At 40.9% G+C, this 14,356-nt stretch overlaps 1 protein-coding gene across 2 annotated transcripts in view; it reads left to right on the top strand.

Moving 5' to 3' along the window:
* IPO11 (importin 11) overlaps positions 1-14,356 on the top strand; it is a 336,682-nt gene that overhangs the window by 251,071 nt on the left and 71,255 nt on the right. For both annotated transcript variants that reach the window (XM_075182983.1, XM_075182973.1), the window contains exon 29: positions 4,844-4,934. In XM_075182983.1, the coding sequence (XP_075039084.1) occupies positions 4,844-4,934 (91 nt within the window). The remainder of the gene's footprint in view (positions 1-4,843; positions 4,935-14,356) is intronic.

Below are 14,356 nucleotides of genomic sequence, written 5' to 3'. Positions count from 1 at the left end.
CTCCTTTGCCTATGTCGTAGGTGGCTGTGTAGGCCTGAATGGCCTTTTGCTGCTCCTCCATCCTCTGCAGCATATAGAGGGTGGAGTTCCAGCGCGTCACAACCTCTTGTTTGAGGTGATGGCAGGGCAGGTTCATGCTTTTTTGATGTGCCTCTAGTCTGCAGTAGGCACTGGCTGAATGCCGAAAGTGTCCAGCAATTTTGCGCGCCACCGCAAGCATCTCCTGCACACCCCTGTCACTCTTGAGGTAATGCTGCACCACCAAATTAATGGTGTGGGCAAAACATGGGACGTGCTGGAAATTGCCCATATTTAATGCCCGCACAATGTTACTGGCATTGTCTGACACCACAAATCCCCATGAGAGTCTAAGTGGGGTAAGCCACTGGGAGATAATTTCCCTCATTTTCTCTAATATGTTGTCAGCGTTGTGCCTCTTATTAAAGCCTGTAATACACAATGTTGCCTGCCTTTGCACGAGCAGCCATTTTGTAGTTGCTGCTACTGATGCAGCTGTTGCTGTTGCTGCGGAAGGGGATGCATCTACCCAGTGGGCTGTCACAGTCATATAGTCCTTCGTTTGCCCAGAACCACTTGTCCACATGTCCGTGGTTAAGTGGACAGTGGGTACAACCGCATTTTTTAGAGCACTGAGGACACTTGATCGTACTTCTCTGTACATTTTTGGTATCGCCTGCCTAGTGAAGTGGAATCTCGACGGGATTTGGTACCGGGGACACAATACCTCCATCAACCCTCTAAATCCCACTCCACTGATGGCGGACACCGGGCGCACGTCTAGCACCAACATTGCACTTACAGCCGCAGTTATACGCTTTGCAATAGGGTGACTACTATCGTATTTTGTGGTCATGGCAAACGACTGTTGGACGGTCAATTGTTTTGTGAAAGACTTAGCGGTCTTACGACTTCCCCTCTGGGAAGATGACCGACTAACAGCAGCAACAGCAGCAGTGGCAGTAGTAGGCGTACCGCTGCAGGATTCCTCGGATGAATCCCGTATTGAGGAGGACTCAGTCTGGCTGCTGACTTGGGCTGCAGGACTGAATCTGATGGAGATTGTGGAGGAAGTTGACGAGGAGGGTGTTGCTGGTGTGTATCCAACTGGACCACGGGATTTAGGTGTCCCTGTACCGATGAGGGTCCTAGCCCCAGTTCCTGAACTAACCACTGAACTATGAAGGTTATTCAGGTGACGTATAAGGGAGGATGTTCCTAGGTGGGCAAGATCCTTACCCCTGCTTATTTGAGCTTTACATAAGCTACATATGGCCATACATTGGTTGTCTGGATTTGGATAAAAATAACTCCAGACCGAAGAGGTGCATTTTTTGGTCTTCTGACCAGGCATGACGATGGGCTTTTTCATCCCATGGACATCAGCTGTTTCCCCCCCTGGTGCCTCATTTACAATAACCACATCACCATCCTCATCATCAAGTTCCTCCACAGCGCCAGCTACATCATCAATAGCCTCCTCCCAAGCCACCTCTTCCCGTACAGTGATGGGAAGGTCAGGCTTGACAACCACCAACATCCTTGGACTCGCCTTGTGGATTTGTGATAATTTCTCTTTAGAAGGCAAAGTTGTTTGCTGTTTTGTTGCTGACAGCATAACTCTCTTCAATTTTTTGTAGGGGGGGGGGGGGGAGGAGGAGGAGGGCTAAGATCCGTGGGTGAAGCTGAACCACTAGTCATGAACACGGGCCAGGGCCTAAGCCGTTCCTTGCCACTCCGTGTCGTAAATGGCATATTGGCAACTTTACGTTTCTCCTCAGATGATTTTAAGTTTCTCTTTTTGCTACTTTTTCTTAACTTGGGCTTTTTGGATTTTACATGCCCGGTACTACGAGATTGGGCATCGGGCTTGGAAGACGACGTTGATGGCATTTCATCGTCTATGTCATGACTAGTGGCAGCAGCTTCAGCATTAGGAGGAAGTGGGTCTTGATCTTTCCCTACTTTATCCTCCAAATTTTTGGTCTCCATTATATGTAGCACAAGATACTGCAGAATGTGTGAACTTGGTAATATTGCAGTACCAATGGACTTATACTGCTGGATTGGTTTTGCAAATTTGGTTATAATTATATATATTTTTTTTAATTTTTAATTTTTTATTTTTTTTTACTTTTTTTTTATTTTTTAAAAACTTGGGAATAATGGGGAAATAACTATTCCCTTAGAAGCACAGAGCACAGGACACAGCACCACTGGACTGAACAGGACACAGCACAGGACCCAGCAGCACTACGGAACTCAGCAGGACAGAGCACAGGACACAGCACCACTGGACTGATACTGCAGAACACAGCACAGCACAGCACAGAACTAAACAGCACAGCACGAGATCTACCAGGACAGAGGACCACCTAACACGCCCTCCCTCTACCCTGATCAATGCCCGAGTGAAGATGGCGGCGACTAGCGGGGAATTTATAGGATCCGAGTATCGCGAGATCCGACAACGGGATTATGAGTCAGAGCCTCAGTTTCAGATTTGAATTTGGCGCCAATACCCGGATCTGTCTCGGATCCGACTCGGATCGGCAACGTTCGGGTGGGCTCGGATTTCAGAAATCCGAGTGCGCTCATCTCTAGTTCAAACCCGCTGGAAAACTCAGCTTGATACATTTATCTCTTGGAGTCTAAACTATAAATCGCAGTGTAAAAACAAAGCTGTCCAGTATTTGTGTGCTGCATGCAAAAGGAGCCAGTATTTACCCTGCATGCAAATAATATGGCATTTGCAGCCCTTCCTATGCAGTATGGTTTATCTGAGTGCAAATCTGCACCCTTCAGTTGGACTCCCAACTGTAAATAATAATAATAGTTATTATTAGCTTTTATTTATTAAATGCCAATATATGACTCAGCTCTGTACATAGATAGGGGTCATACTGCAAACCATGCGTTAGTAGCCTCCATTAGTGAAGCAGCTATTGGAGACTGATATTTCTGTGCAATTGTAGTATGGTGGAATCAGAAGAGACAGTGGAAAGTGAGTCCCTTAGACTATAAGTGTGTGTGCGCCACTCAGAACAGTGGTGGAGTGGGGATGTATACGGTGATATGTCATACCGCCACTTCTTCTACTGCCTTCATTGTAAAACTATAAAATGCCACTCACTTGAATTACCATTACATTTTTCATACCGCCACTTCTAAATGTCCATTCAGCCATTATATATAGATTAGGAACAAACACGTTAATAAAACAATACTGGGTAATTCAGACAGAGAGGTACGAAGGCCCTGCACACAAGCTTGCAATCTATGAAAAACACTAGGAGTTTGATACATGAGGTTAAGTGCTACATATTGCTCATAGAGCATATAGGACAACAGCAGCGCCGATACAAAAGGAAAAAATGCTGTATTAGTTAAATATAGATTTTTTTTTTTAACTTTATTATTTCTTTTATTAGTTGAAACCCTAATTGGTAACTCACGTCCAGTCATCCAGTTACAGTACGTGTGCACAAGCCAATGTTGTCTGGGAGCCAGTAACAATTTACTGATAAATTGTGCTGACCATGATTTTCTATCTTTGCAATTTACAGCAATAGAGATATCATCAGTTTAGAGGTGTTTTGATAAGTAAACGCCAAAATCTCTTCTCTACCGACAAATGTTGAATTCTTGATAAGAATTTATTTCCAATTCAGCATGTTACGGTTTTCATGGTTGGGAATCTTGCAATTCCTTTTAATCATAGAATGCAGACTTCTGCTGTACCAGAAATAATTAAACTAGTGGAAATGTGCTACACCTGACACTGTGTGGCTTTATTTGGTTTCCAAAAGGAATCACAGTATTCCATTGGCAGCCTTGGCAGATCATGTCACCTGAATGTCCTCTTTTTTTATTTTTCACGTATATGATAGCTGTAGTTCCGAACATCTTCGTGATTCTAATGTTACAACAAACACAATTAATCGTTGTATAAGTTTCATGTGAATGATTAGTCCCATTGGGAAGACCTCAGAGCTGCAAGAAAAGATTTTATTTATGTGTCCTTAGAAGAGTCCAGAGCCCCGGAGACTTTTACATTCAGTTGTTTTTCCCACGACATCCGTGTTCCTCTTATTGCCCCAGAGGAAGAAACAGGCGGGAAGACCAATCACAAGCTGCAATCAAGATCTTGTGGCTTGTGAATGGTCCTCCTGCTCACCCACCCACTCCTGCTATTTTAAAGTGGCAAACTAAATTGGTTTGCAGATTCTGTACCTGCATTACATAACCGACAGAAACAGCTGAATGGGGTCTGGCTGGTCTCTGGGAGAAGGGCAAAATATTTTCCGTAGATGGTAGAGCAGTTTTTTTTTTTTTTGTTTTTTTTTAATATTATGCAGCGGATGTCTTATTGTAATGAACTAAATGAAATCACAGCAGCTCAAATGAGGTAATTCTCAGCTCTTTGCCCTGTATCAGATTTAATGATGGTACTGTCCTAAAGAAGTAATTTGTAGCTAACTGTACTGGAGTGGGAAGAGAATACTTTCATTTGTAACACAGTTGTAGTGGAATTTTAGGGTAACACTGATCGACTTATTTTACCTTTATGGGTAAGTACTGAAAATGTTGGGGTTAAATCATCCTTTAAGTAATAGACACCAGCACTCCTCAACCAGGGCCTAACATAGAAACATATTTAAATAAAAAAATCTTCATCTATACATGTGTCAGTGACTTGGAAGCTGTATCAATAGCATCCAAGTCTTTTTAAGGCTTCTGGTAATGATTTTACGTAGGAGTTTGGGTTGTTGGAATAAATGGCATTGGTCAGGAAGAGTATTTGATTCTTGTATTTCAATTCCAGTTGCCTGTTAATGTCGGATAATGAGCCCCAGGAAACGCAGGTGAATGAAAATGATGAACCTCCAACGGAACAAGACAAGAGGAAAAGAATGGTAAGAGCCAGAACATAGAATATTTACTGTGTTATGTTGTCAGTCATTTAAATTATGTTTCTTCCGAATCTCAGATTTAGCATGGTTAGTTTGTCTGGTTCTGTATTCCTTCCTAAGTTTATTCAAAGGAGACGTAAAGACACTGATGAATTTAGTTGTATCACAGAGTATTGGAGTGTTGCTGTTGTGAAACCATGGGGTATATTTACTAAACTGCGGGTTTGAAAAAAAAATGGAGATGTTGCCTATAGCAACCAATCAGATTCTAGTTATCATTTATTTAGTGCATTCTACAAAATGACAGCTATAATCTGATTGGTTGCTATAGGCAACATCTCCACTTTTTCAAACCCGCAGTTTAGTAAATATACCCCCATATGTACAACCAGTCATAGAGCCACAGGTTACCTACCTCTGCTATGTAATAATACTGTTGGTTTATATAGACACATTTATAAGAGATTACAATTTATGGCAAGTATGATCCGGGAGCCTGCTGGGGAAGGTGGGCGTGCAGGGGGTGGGGCTCCGAAAATAGCGTCATTTGGTCCGCTCAAAAGCCGCGAAATGCGGGAGTCTCCTGGACATTCCGTGAGAGTTGGCAAGTATGGATTACATATTTACACCCACCTACATATAGCCTGTACAAGTGCTCCTTATCTTATGAAAAATATGTTAATTACAAGAAACATCTTCAGAAATATGATCATCGAAGTTTGTAAACTTTGATGTGGCCTGTACTTGAAATAACTGGCATCGCTATGTGTGGGGCTGATTAGCAGTCATAAGGAATCTCTCTTCTGAGCATGTGCATTACATCAAGTTTATACTATGTATATATCTGTCAATGTACAAGTCACTCAATACAAAGATCATATGAACTTCCCTTAAAGTTCATAGGATTTGTGTGTGTGTTTGTGTGCACCTCAGCACACTTTATCATCCCTGTAAACGCTCGGTGTTACCTTCAATTATATTTAATTATTTTGGGTAGTTGTATTAATCCTTCTAAATTAACACCAAATAAATATAATTTTTTTCATGACTTGGGGTTGCTTACTAATATAGGTGTGTGTGTGTGTATATATTTCTGTCAAGTTCTGAAAGACTAAAAACAATCTATTTTTCTATCTTAATACCATGAGTTGCTGATTCACGTGAACCGGTTGTAGAACATTTTGCTGACTTCATAGTAAATGCTATAAACAGAATTTTTCAAGGAAATGTTTCAGTTCAGTGAAGGGGAGGTGATTTATCCTGATTTGAGGAACTCTCAGAATACTGTCAACAGATTTTTAAATCTAGAGGCTTGTTTGCCGGGATGTTACAGCAGCTTCACAGATTGAAATTCTGAAGCCACGCCAGTCACCAATGTGCCTAGAAATCATGCCATTACATACATTTTAGCTAAATAGGAAGTTTACCTGATTCTGTATCCGGTGGCAGAATCACATGACAAGTGTCCTCTCCACTTGGCATATAAGAAGACCGTGTGATAGAGATGGTAAGGTTGAAGGCTGGACCAGTAGCACTGAAAACAATGTCAAAGCTAAAGTATGCAGCTGAAATAAGGAATTCATTCTCAGTACTATTGCAGTTTGGTGCTAGCACCATTTCGTTGTCTCGCTATTCGATTGTTGCTCTTCTGGTTTTGACAAACTTAAATGAAAGTTTACCTGTTGCCTCCTCCCAGCCGATTGGTGGGTCAGTATTTAGTCTATCGATTTACTAGATACTAATTAAATCACAGAATCATGAGGAACAGAGTACTACAGGCCTCAGTAATGTCACTAGTGATTAGATATAGTGTGCTTTTAATGGATATTGTTCTAGCCTGACAAATAGGTGCCATCACTATGTATTAGCGGCTAGTGCTCTGCAAGCTCAGAGCTATCCTACATCTCCCGTTAATGTCTAGGTGGTGACGGATTACAGTGAGGATGGACTGGTAGGCGCTAGTGTCATCCGTTTATAGTAATCTTAGAATGTTGATGTGTCTGGTACTTAACAATAGCTCAGCATCAAGTACTGTTGTGTACACTTTATTGGATGTATAAACCAAGAGACAAACATTTCACCCTTCCAGATCCCAACCCTCTTACTTGAGAAGTGGGTGGGGCCTTGATGCAATTTGCATCATTAGGCCCCACCTACTATGGCGTTATATCAAATCGGGATTGTCCCGCCTAAATTGGGAGACAGTTGGAGGGTACGGAGCTATAAACCTCATTTATGAAGACTGCGCAGAGAGAAAACAGGGCAAACATTACAAAGAGCTTGTTTTTTCAAATTGAATAATATTTTTAATCAGATTGGGTGTTTTTTCCTTTCTTTGTGATACCTGTGCATAAAATGAGGATGCAGCTTAAACCAAGAGTATGTTGCTGTATATAGATTAGAAAGAACATCCAATCAATCAATTGATCACAATGTACTTGTATTTTTCAGGAGGAAAAAAATACTGCTTGCTTGCAAAGTAGTGTGACAGCTGTAGAGTGCTTTAGAGGTGTTTTTATATTTGTGTAACATTTATATAGTACTTTTCTTTGTTTTTAAACATGTTGGGCCTGATTCACGAATACTGAACGCAACCTACGTTTGGTTTAAAATGCAGGTATTTCAGCTTTGCACACACTTGAATTCATCAAGGCACGGATGTCTGTATACTTGTTCTTTTGAATTTGGGTGAAGGTCTGCTGTGATCTACTACATAGGCTACTAAAGCCTATGTGGATTATAAATTTGCAAAAGAACACACAGAAAAAAATATATGTATCATTAATGCCAACAATTAAAAATAAAGGCATTCATTAGTATACTGTTACTATGCTGAACAAACATAAAATACATTTTTGCAGTTGCTCCTGATTGCAAACACATGTTATAGCATGCATACAAGTCTGTCATCACTACTGATCAGGCCTAGCCCTGTAGCTGGAGCAAGAGATACGGCAGATAAACAAGTAACTTTGAGACACTCAGAGCTTGAGTTCCCCCCTTGTGTTTGAAGAAGAAGCGGACAGGAGTGTGTTTACGGACATATATCCCGAATCTGGACATGCGCAGAGTGATTTTGCATACGATGCGCTCAGAATCAGCAGATGCCTGCCTTGATGAATCAGGCCCATTATGCTAAGTTGTACAATTGTCCCCCGATGTCGCTGAACATATGCAATTTCATTAGCCTCACTGGTTTTAGAAGTGTTTGCATGAGTTTGATGATTGATCTTGGATACTCCATCTGTTGCTTATGTGCTTATTTTCTGCTGCCTGGGTGATCATCATGGGTGGTTCATTGTAGCAGAGTGCCACAGGTTGCCGAGACTTGATTATGAATCAATATAACTAGAGACTTTATTGTTTAAATGCAGAACATTTAACCTACTAAACATTTCTTGGTTCATTTGTTCACCTTCCCCAAAGGAACCGCAGCAGCCCACAGAGCAAATAATTTTCCACTCACGCCGCTGCCTTAATAGTGTCTTTAACCTGCGTACTAATTTTCTATCGTCAGTCATCATCGTCGGTCAAATAACTGCTACAAGGTCTTACAATCTACGCACTCAAGAACCCAGCTGCCTTTCGTACACCGCTGCAATTAGACACTCAAGTCAAAGTTTACTAATCATTACTCGCTGACTTCATTTTCATCTGTTAATTAAAACAATTTCCAAGAAGCCATTTGTTGTGTTTTTAAGTGGGACGCTGCTGAGAAAGCTCGTACCGTATGCAGCAATTGTACCCTTCTTGCCCTTTGTGTGCAGTATGTCCTCCTTGTTCTCTGAGGTGTTTGTGTAGGCAGACGTGAAAGCTGTTCGCTAACAGTTTAATTAGAGCAAATGTGAAAATGTATAGTTTTTTTTTCATACGTTTCATGTTTAGTATTGGGAAAGCATTAATGGATAATGACAATGTTACTTGTACTTTTGTAGCTGTGAGCTGTTTTCTTAAGCTACTGAGGCCATAAACATATCCAGCTTAAGCATAGCCCCAAACTGCATATTGTTATTGATGCTGGAGCTGGCTAAATAAGATCTGACAATCAGCTGCTTGTGGTACATATAATCTCTCCTGTGGCTTATTTATCATCTGTCCCCAGATCACTGGAAGTTAGATTGATCACTTGCTAACTGCGGGATGCTGTAATTAGTTGTTGCTATGTGTTTATATCAAATAATATGTATTCCTGTTTTTGCAACTTTCTATAATAATTTCTAATGTGTCAGTCATGAGAGATAATTTAGGTCTGGGATAATGAAGGGCTGTATTTGCTGTGACTAGATGTCCTAATTTATATATATCAGTCTAAAATGTTATACATTCTATATGAAGAGGTAAGGCGCATACATAATTACTTTATTGCAGATAGACATATTTTAATGAGCTGTAACATACCTCTATAACAATTATAGGCAACACGAAACACTTAAGGAACCGCATGGTGCGGCCCTCTAACCTTCAAAAGGGCCGCACATTACCTTTAATCTCAGTGATAACTTTAAAACAATAGAGACGCCTATCTGTAATAACATATTAGTATGCATTTTAACCAAGTTGCAAGTTATAGCAAAGAAATCTGCCCATAAAGTGGGAAGGAGCTGAGGGCCACAGCTGAAGGCTCGGAGGGCCACTTGTGGCCCTAGGAATTCTTGGTTCCGTATGTGTGGTGAGACATATATTGCCCATTTAGTTTGTGGCTTCTTTACACTATACACCGCCCTCATATTTGGATTTGAAGCAAATCTTGGGACGGACAAACTATTTTATTCATCTCTATATTGCACATCACACAGACTATTGTGAGTGAATTCCCTTTGGAGATATTTGTATTTATGTATTGTGGGACAGTATTTTGTTTGCATTATATATCCATTGTGTATAGAAGTTTCATGCATTCCAACGCATGTCCAATTTATGTTTCATAATATGCACATATGGATGATTATTTCAATGTATGGTTCTTATACAGTTTTGAATTAGATCAATGTTTCATTTTATGATTATATGTTTTGTAATATCACGTATTTATATTGTTTTATATGTATTTTTTTTTTTAGTTTATGTTGGTTTTTGTTTTTGATTTTTCTGGAAATGAGCACTTTGGGATTGGTGTTTATACTAGGAGTTCTTGGTACCCATCACTGCTCTGTACTCTATGTCCAAGGTCTGATGTGTGTGACCTCTCAATCAGGGTAGGGCTGGCAAATTTTAGCCCTGGGAACAAGACCTGACTCAGCTGCCTATTAGGAACATTTTAAAGGAAAAGAAATGTAGGTGACCCAGCCCAAGATAACCCACTATTGGACCGCCCCAGGGGAGCAGATGCCCCCCTGCCCCGCTCTCAATGCATATCCTGTATTGTGTTCGATAGAGCTGTGTTGATCTCCATATTTTGTGCAGCTTTTTGTGTCGTAAAAATATAGTCTGCTCTGTGATGACCTGCACGGATATGTAATAGTTTGTGAAGAGGTACTGAGTGAGCACAGCGGTGTTCTCTACTCTTCATTACACACACCTTCCAACTACACCTCTGACCTTTCATTCTCTATCATTCCCCTCTTTTACTTTTACATTTATTATAAGACTGTATAGCAGAGCTCAAAAAATCTCAGGAGCCAAGTAACCAACATGCCAAATCAAAATTTGCTGGCAGCTCAATTTTGTGAGTCAATACATGCACATATACCCCTTAAAAGATCCTAATAAGTTACTCAATTTGACATTATTTTGTGCACCCACCTGTATGGATTCATCATCAACACGTAAAACAAATGTATCCACTGTGTATCTACAATGTTTTACTAGTACACAGGGCAGTAACTTGGGCTGTGCCAGAGGGACAACCACGGGGGTACAAAGTTGAAGGTGCCGCAGGGAATTTTTTTTTTTTTTTTAATAAATTAATTTCTGTTGAGGACTGGGGGGGCATCAGATTTCCTTCTTGCCTGAGCTAAGCTATACAGTGTAATTTTAACTTACTTATGGCATTACATTTTATATGCAGTATACTATTATATAATTTGTATATATTGTATAAAAGGAGCTGACATTTCTAGTTACAGCTCTGTTAGTACATATGATGCTCTGTGTATTAGGTGTTTGATTGAGAATTGGATTGAATTTTACATGTGTTGCTTAGATCAGAAGTGGTTTTAAATGGTGTAGATTTTAGGCTAGGATTTAGACTAATGTTAGGCGTCCTTCCCAACATTACAGTTCTTGAAATCGGGATACAGCGCTCGGTTTTGAAAAGGATCATTTGGGAGGTATGCTGTAGGTATCCCCAAAAGAAGCCAATACCCAAAGATGGGATCCAAGGTCAGGGACACCTCCAGTATAAGTACCCAGGAACTTAGCAACCTCTAAACACATACAGTAGGCCACTGTTTGCTCTGACATGTGGATTATATTGCAGTCTTCATGGGTAGTAGTGGTTTGCTTGCATTTCATTCCAACAATATTGTGATGAAATGTAGTATATCTAATGACTGATTGTTATTTTCTGTTGAATCTATGTATAGCACTGTGAATATTTTATGAAACCTTTCATAGTGTATTTGGTTAACTGACCTGAGTCTGACCTAGGCAAATGTCAATGGTCTTTTGAAAGTAGCCAGGCCCAGAGACATATCTGGGAGTAGTTCGTGTATGCAGAGGAGTTAGGCTTAGCCAGGCAGAAAGATAAGAGGTGAGAGGTTCTCTGAGGTGCCCAAACATATAACTTAGTGATAGATAATTTACTTCGGAGAAAACTCAGTGTCATTTTGGGCATCCATCTAACTTAGGTGAAAATTAAAATCCTAAAGTGGGGGTTGAAGAGCCAACAAGAGATTGTCCATTTTTTTGAGGAGGGTCTACCACGACTAAAATGTGCCATTCTTCTCAGCGTGTACTCCTCACACGCCAATTCCTGAACCTGTAAGTAGGGATTCTGGTTTTATTTTCCTATTTTTATTTTGTGAAACTCATTTGTGCAACCTAATGTATATCTGTTTATTACCTTTTTGTAAATAAGCCTTGGAAACATTTTTCAGATTAAACATATTTTATCTAGCGTACTCTCCGTGATTCTTTGAGAACTTACGAAGCCCAGGGAGGCTCATGTATGTGATTTAAGTGTGAAAGATTAATAAGTGAACTGGTGAACGTAAGGACACCATAATAAATCCTTTGTGGTGGCAGAAAAGGTGTATTCATTGCTAAGGGACTAAGGTGACACCAGTCACGGCCAGTTGTTCAGATTGCTGTATCTTGGACAGGATGAGTGTTCATGACAGAGATGTAAGCACATTCATTCAAAACTCTCATTCAAACAAGCTTTTAGACTGCTTGTATATAAAGACCATTTCTACCTACAAAAGCATTTCACAATGAAAGTCACTAAAACATTGACACCTGGAAAACGTGGCATACCTACGGACTGAGATTCAGAGCTGTTTTACTATACCACTAGTTTGCTTGCAATGTGTTTCTTTAGGAAAGCAGCTTGAGAAAATTCTTTCACAACAGCTGGTTGAATGTCTGCTCAGGTGAGGCAATGTTTCTCCAATGAAAATAAGCTGTGAAAATAGTTTCTGAGATGGCCCAATGGCTATATGTGTTTGTTTTTCAGCGATTTTTGTCCATCTGCCTTATGTACTTGGTAAACAAACAAGTGTGCCATTTCTGGGTTTAAAAGCATTCCACTATGAAATGTATTATAGATTTGTAATAAAGAAATCCCTAAATAAGCAAAAAAATTAAAGTTAATATTAATACTGCCAGAGTACAGATGTATTGGTAAGTAAATCAGATAACCAGTATAGTCATATTGAAAAACACATCAATTTTACAGCCAATGAAATCAATACTCAACATTAAATGCATTATTAATTGTTCACACCCGATAAAGGAATGATTATGACAATAACCCATGCATGGCAGTCTGACATTAAGCCATGCAGTGTAATTGTAATTTAATGATGGAATTAATCGAATTATATATTTTGTATGCAGTATATACTGTTATATAATTTGCATGTATTGTATTAAACCTTATAGAAAATGAATAAGACACTTATGCCATACATGCCAACTCTCCCGGAAAGTCCGGGAGACTCCCGAAATTTGGGTCAGGCTCCCGGGCAAGCTGGCATTTCTCCCGCATCCCAATCTCACCGAGAATCGCGTCATTTGACGCGATTCTCTGTGAATCACGCCATTTTGGAGGGCGACAGGGGGCGGGACGAGGCCAATCGGGGCATTTTTGCCCCGCCCCCCACGACGCAAATTATGTTTTCGCGAAGGCTGGGCCAAAATGACGCGATTGGCCTCGTTCCGCCCCCTCCCGCCCTCCAGTCACGCCCCTCTCCCAGAAACAAGTTTCCGGGAGTTGGTAAGTATGACTTATGCGCCCATGCAGATTTGCATGATTCTGGCACTTACACCACCCAGCATCTGGAGAGGCAGGAAGGGGATATTCTAACATAGGCCGAGTATAGTAAGGACGTGTATGTGTGTGGTGCATCCAGGAGAGATGCCACAATAATGGTCAACCCAGCTGACATCTCCTCACACTAGGGTAATGGACTAATATCTTGTGCCTGTAGTATTGTATTTCTGTTGTGTGATGTATAAATGTTGCCAGCGGTGTTATAGTGGGATACAATATTGTTAACTATGTGTGATTGAGCCCTTGTGAATGGTAAATTAGTAGCCTAATGTGCATCACCCATCTCAGCTAGACTGCCTGGAGGCAGCTCTGCAGGGGGGCTAGGGAGGATCTGAGCATATGGGGTAAACCCCATACCAGCCCTCTTAAGTCCTGGAGTCTAATCACACCCAGGAGAGATATCTATGAATTGCCTTCTGTAAGCCACACACTTGTTTGATTTTTGAAGGGGTTAAAAAGGTACCATCCAGGGATGTGGGATGGTAGAGTGTGGGACTGACTAGGGGTTAAGCCCCCAGTGGTTGGGGAATGAATCCTGGTTCATTGTTCGTTGGCAAGACTGAAGTACGGGCGGTGTTGTGGGCCTGCCAAAAGCAGGGGACCACAAGCTGGAACCATACCCTACGGTATAGAAGTGGGATAATTGCTGCCCTAGTGCCATTGACTCCTATAGGGTGATGACTGCTTAGTATGTTGAGTGGTGCTGATACCCTGGGCCATTGCTTCTTGTATTGTTTATGCTAAGTGTGTAATTTTCACAAGAAAGTGTATTTTTGCCTTTATCTAACTGATCTCTGCTTAAGTGTTTTCCAAGCCCACGAGGCACTAGATTTCCAGCCAGGCCTAGTGCTAACATTTCCCAATCTCTTCACAATGTGTAATTGCAAGCGGAAGCAGACTGGGAAATAGAAGCATATATGTCCGAGAAAGCCATATTATTTGCAGGTGGTCTGGAGCAGGTGCAGATAGAGGATGATGATGATGATGACCG

This window comes from Mixophyes fleayi, chromosome 1 (genome assembly GCF_038048845.1).
Source record: "Mixophyes fleayi isolate aMixFle1 chromosome 1, aMixFle1.hap1, whole genome shotgun sequence".
Taxonomy (NCBI): domain Eukaryota; kingdom Metazoa; phylum Chordata; class Amphibia; order Anura; family Limnodynastidae; genus Mixophyes; species Mixophyes fleayi.
The sequence above is the reverse complement of the archived record's forward strand: the minus strand, read 5'-3'. Positions and strand labels throughout refer to the sequence as shown.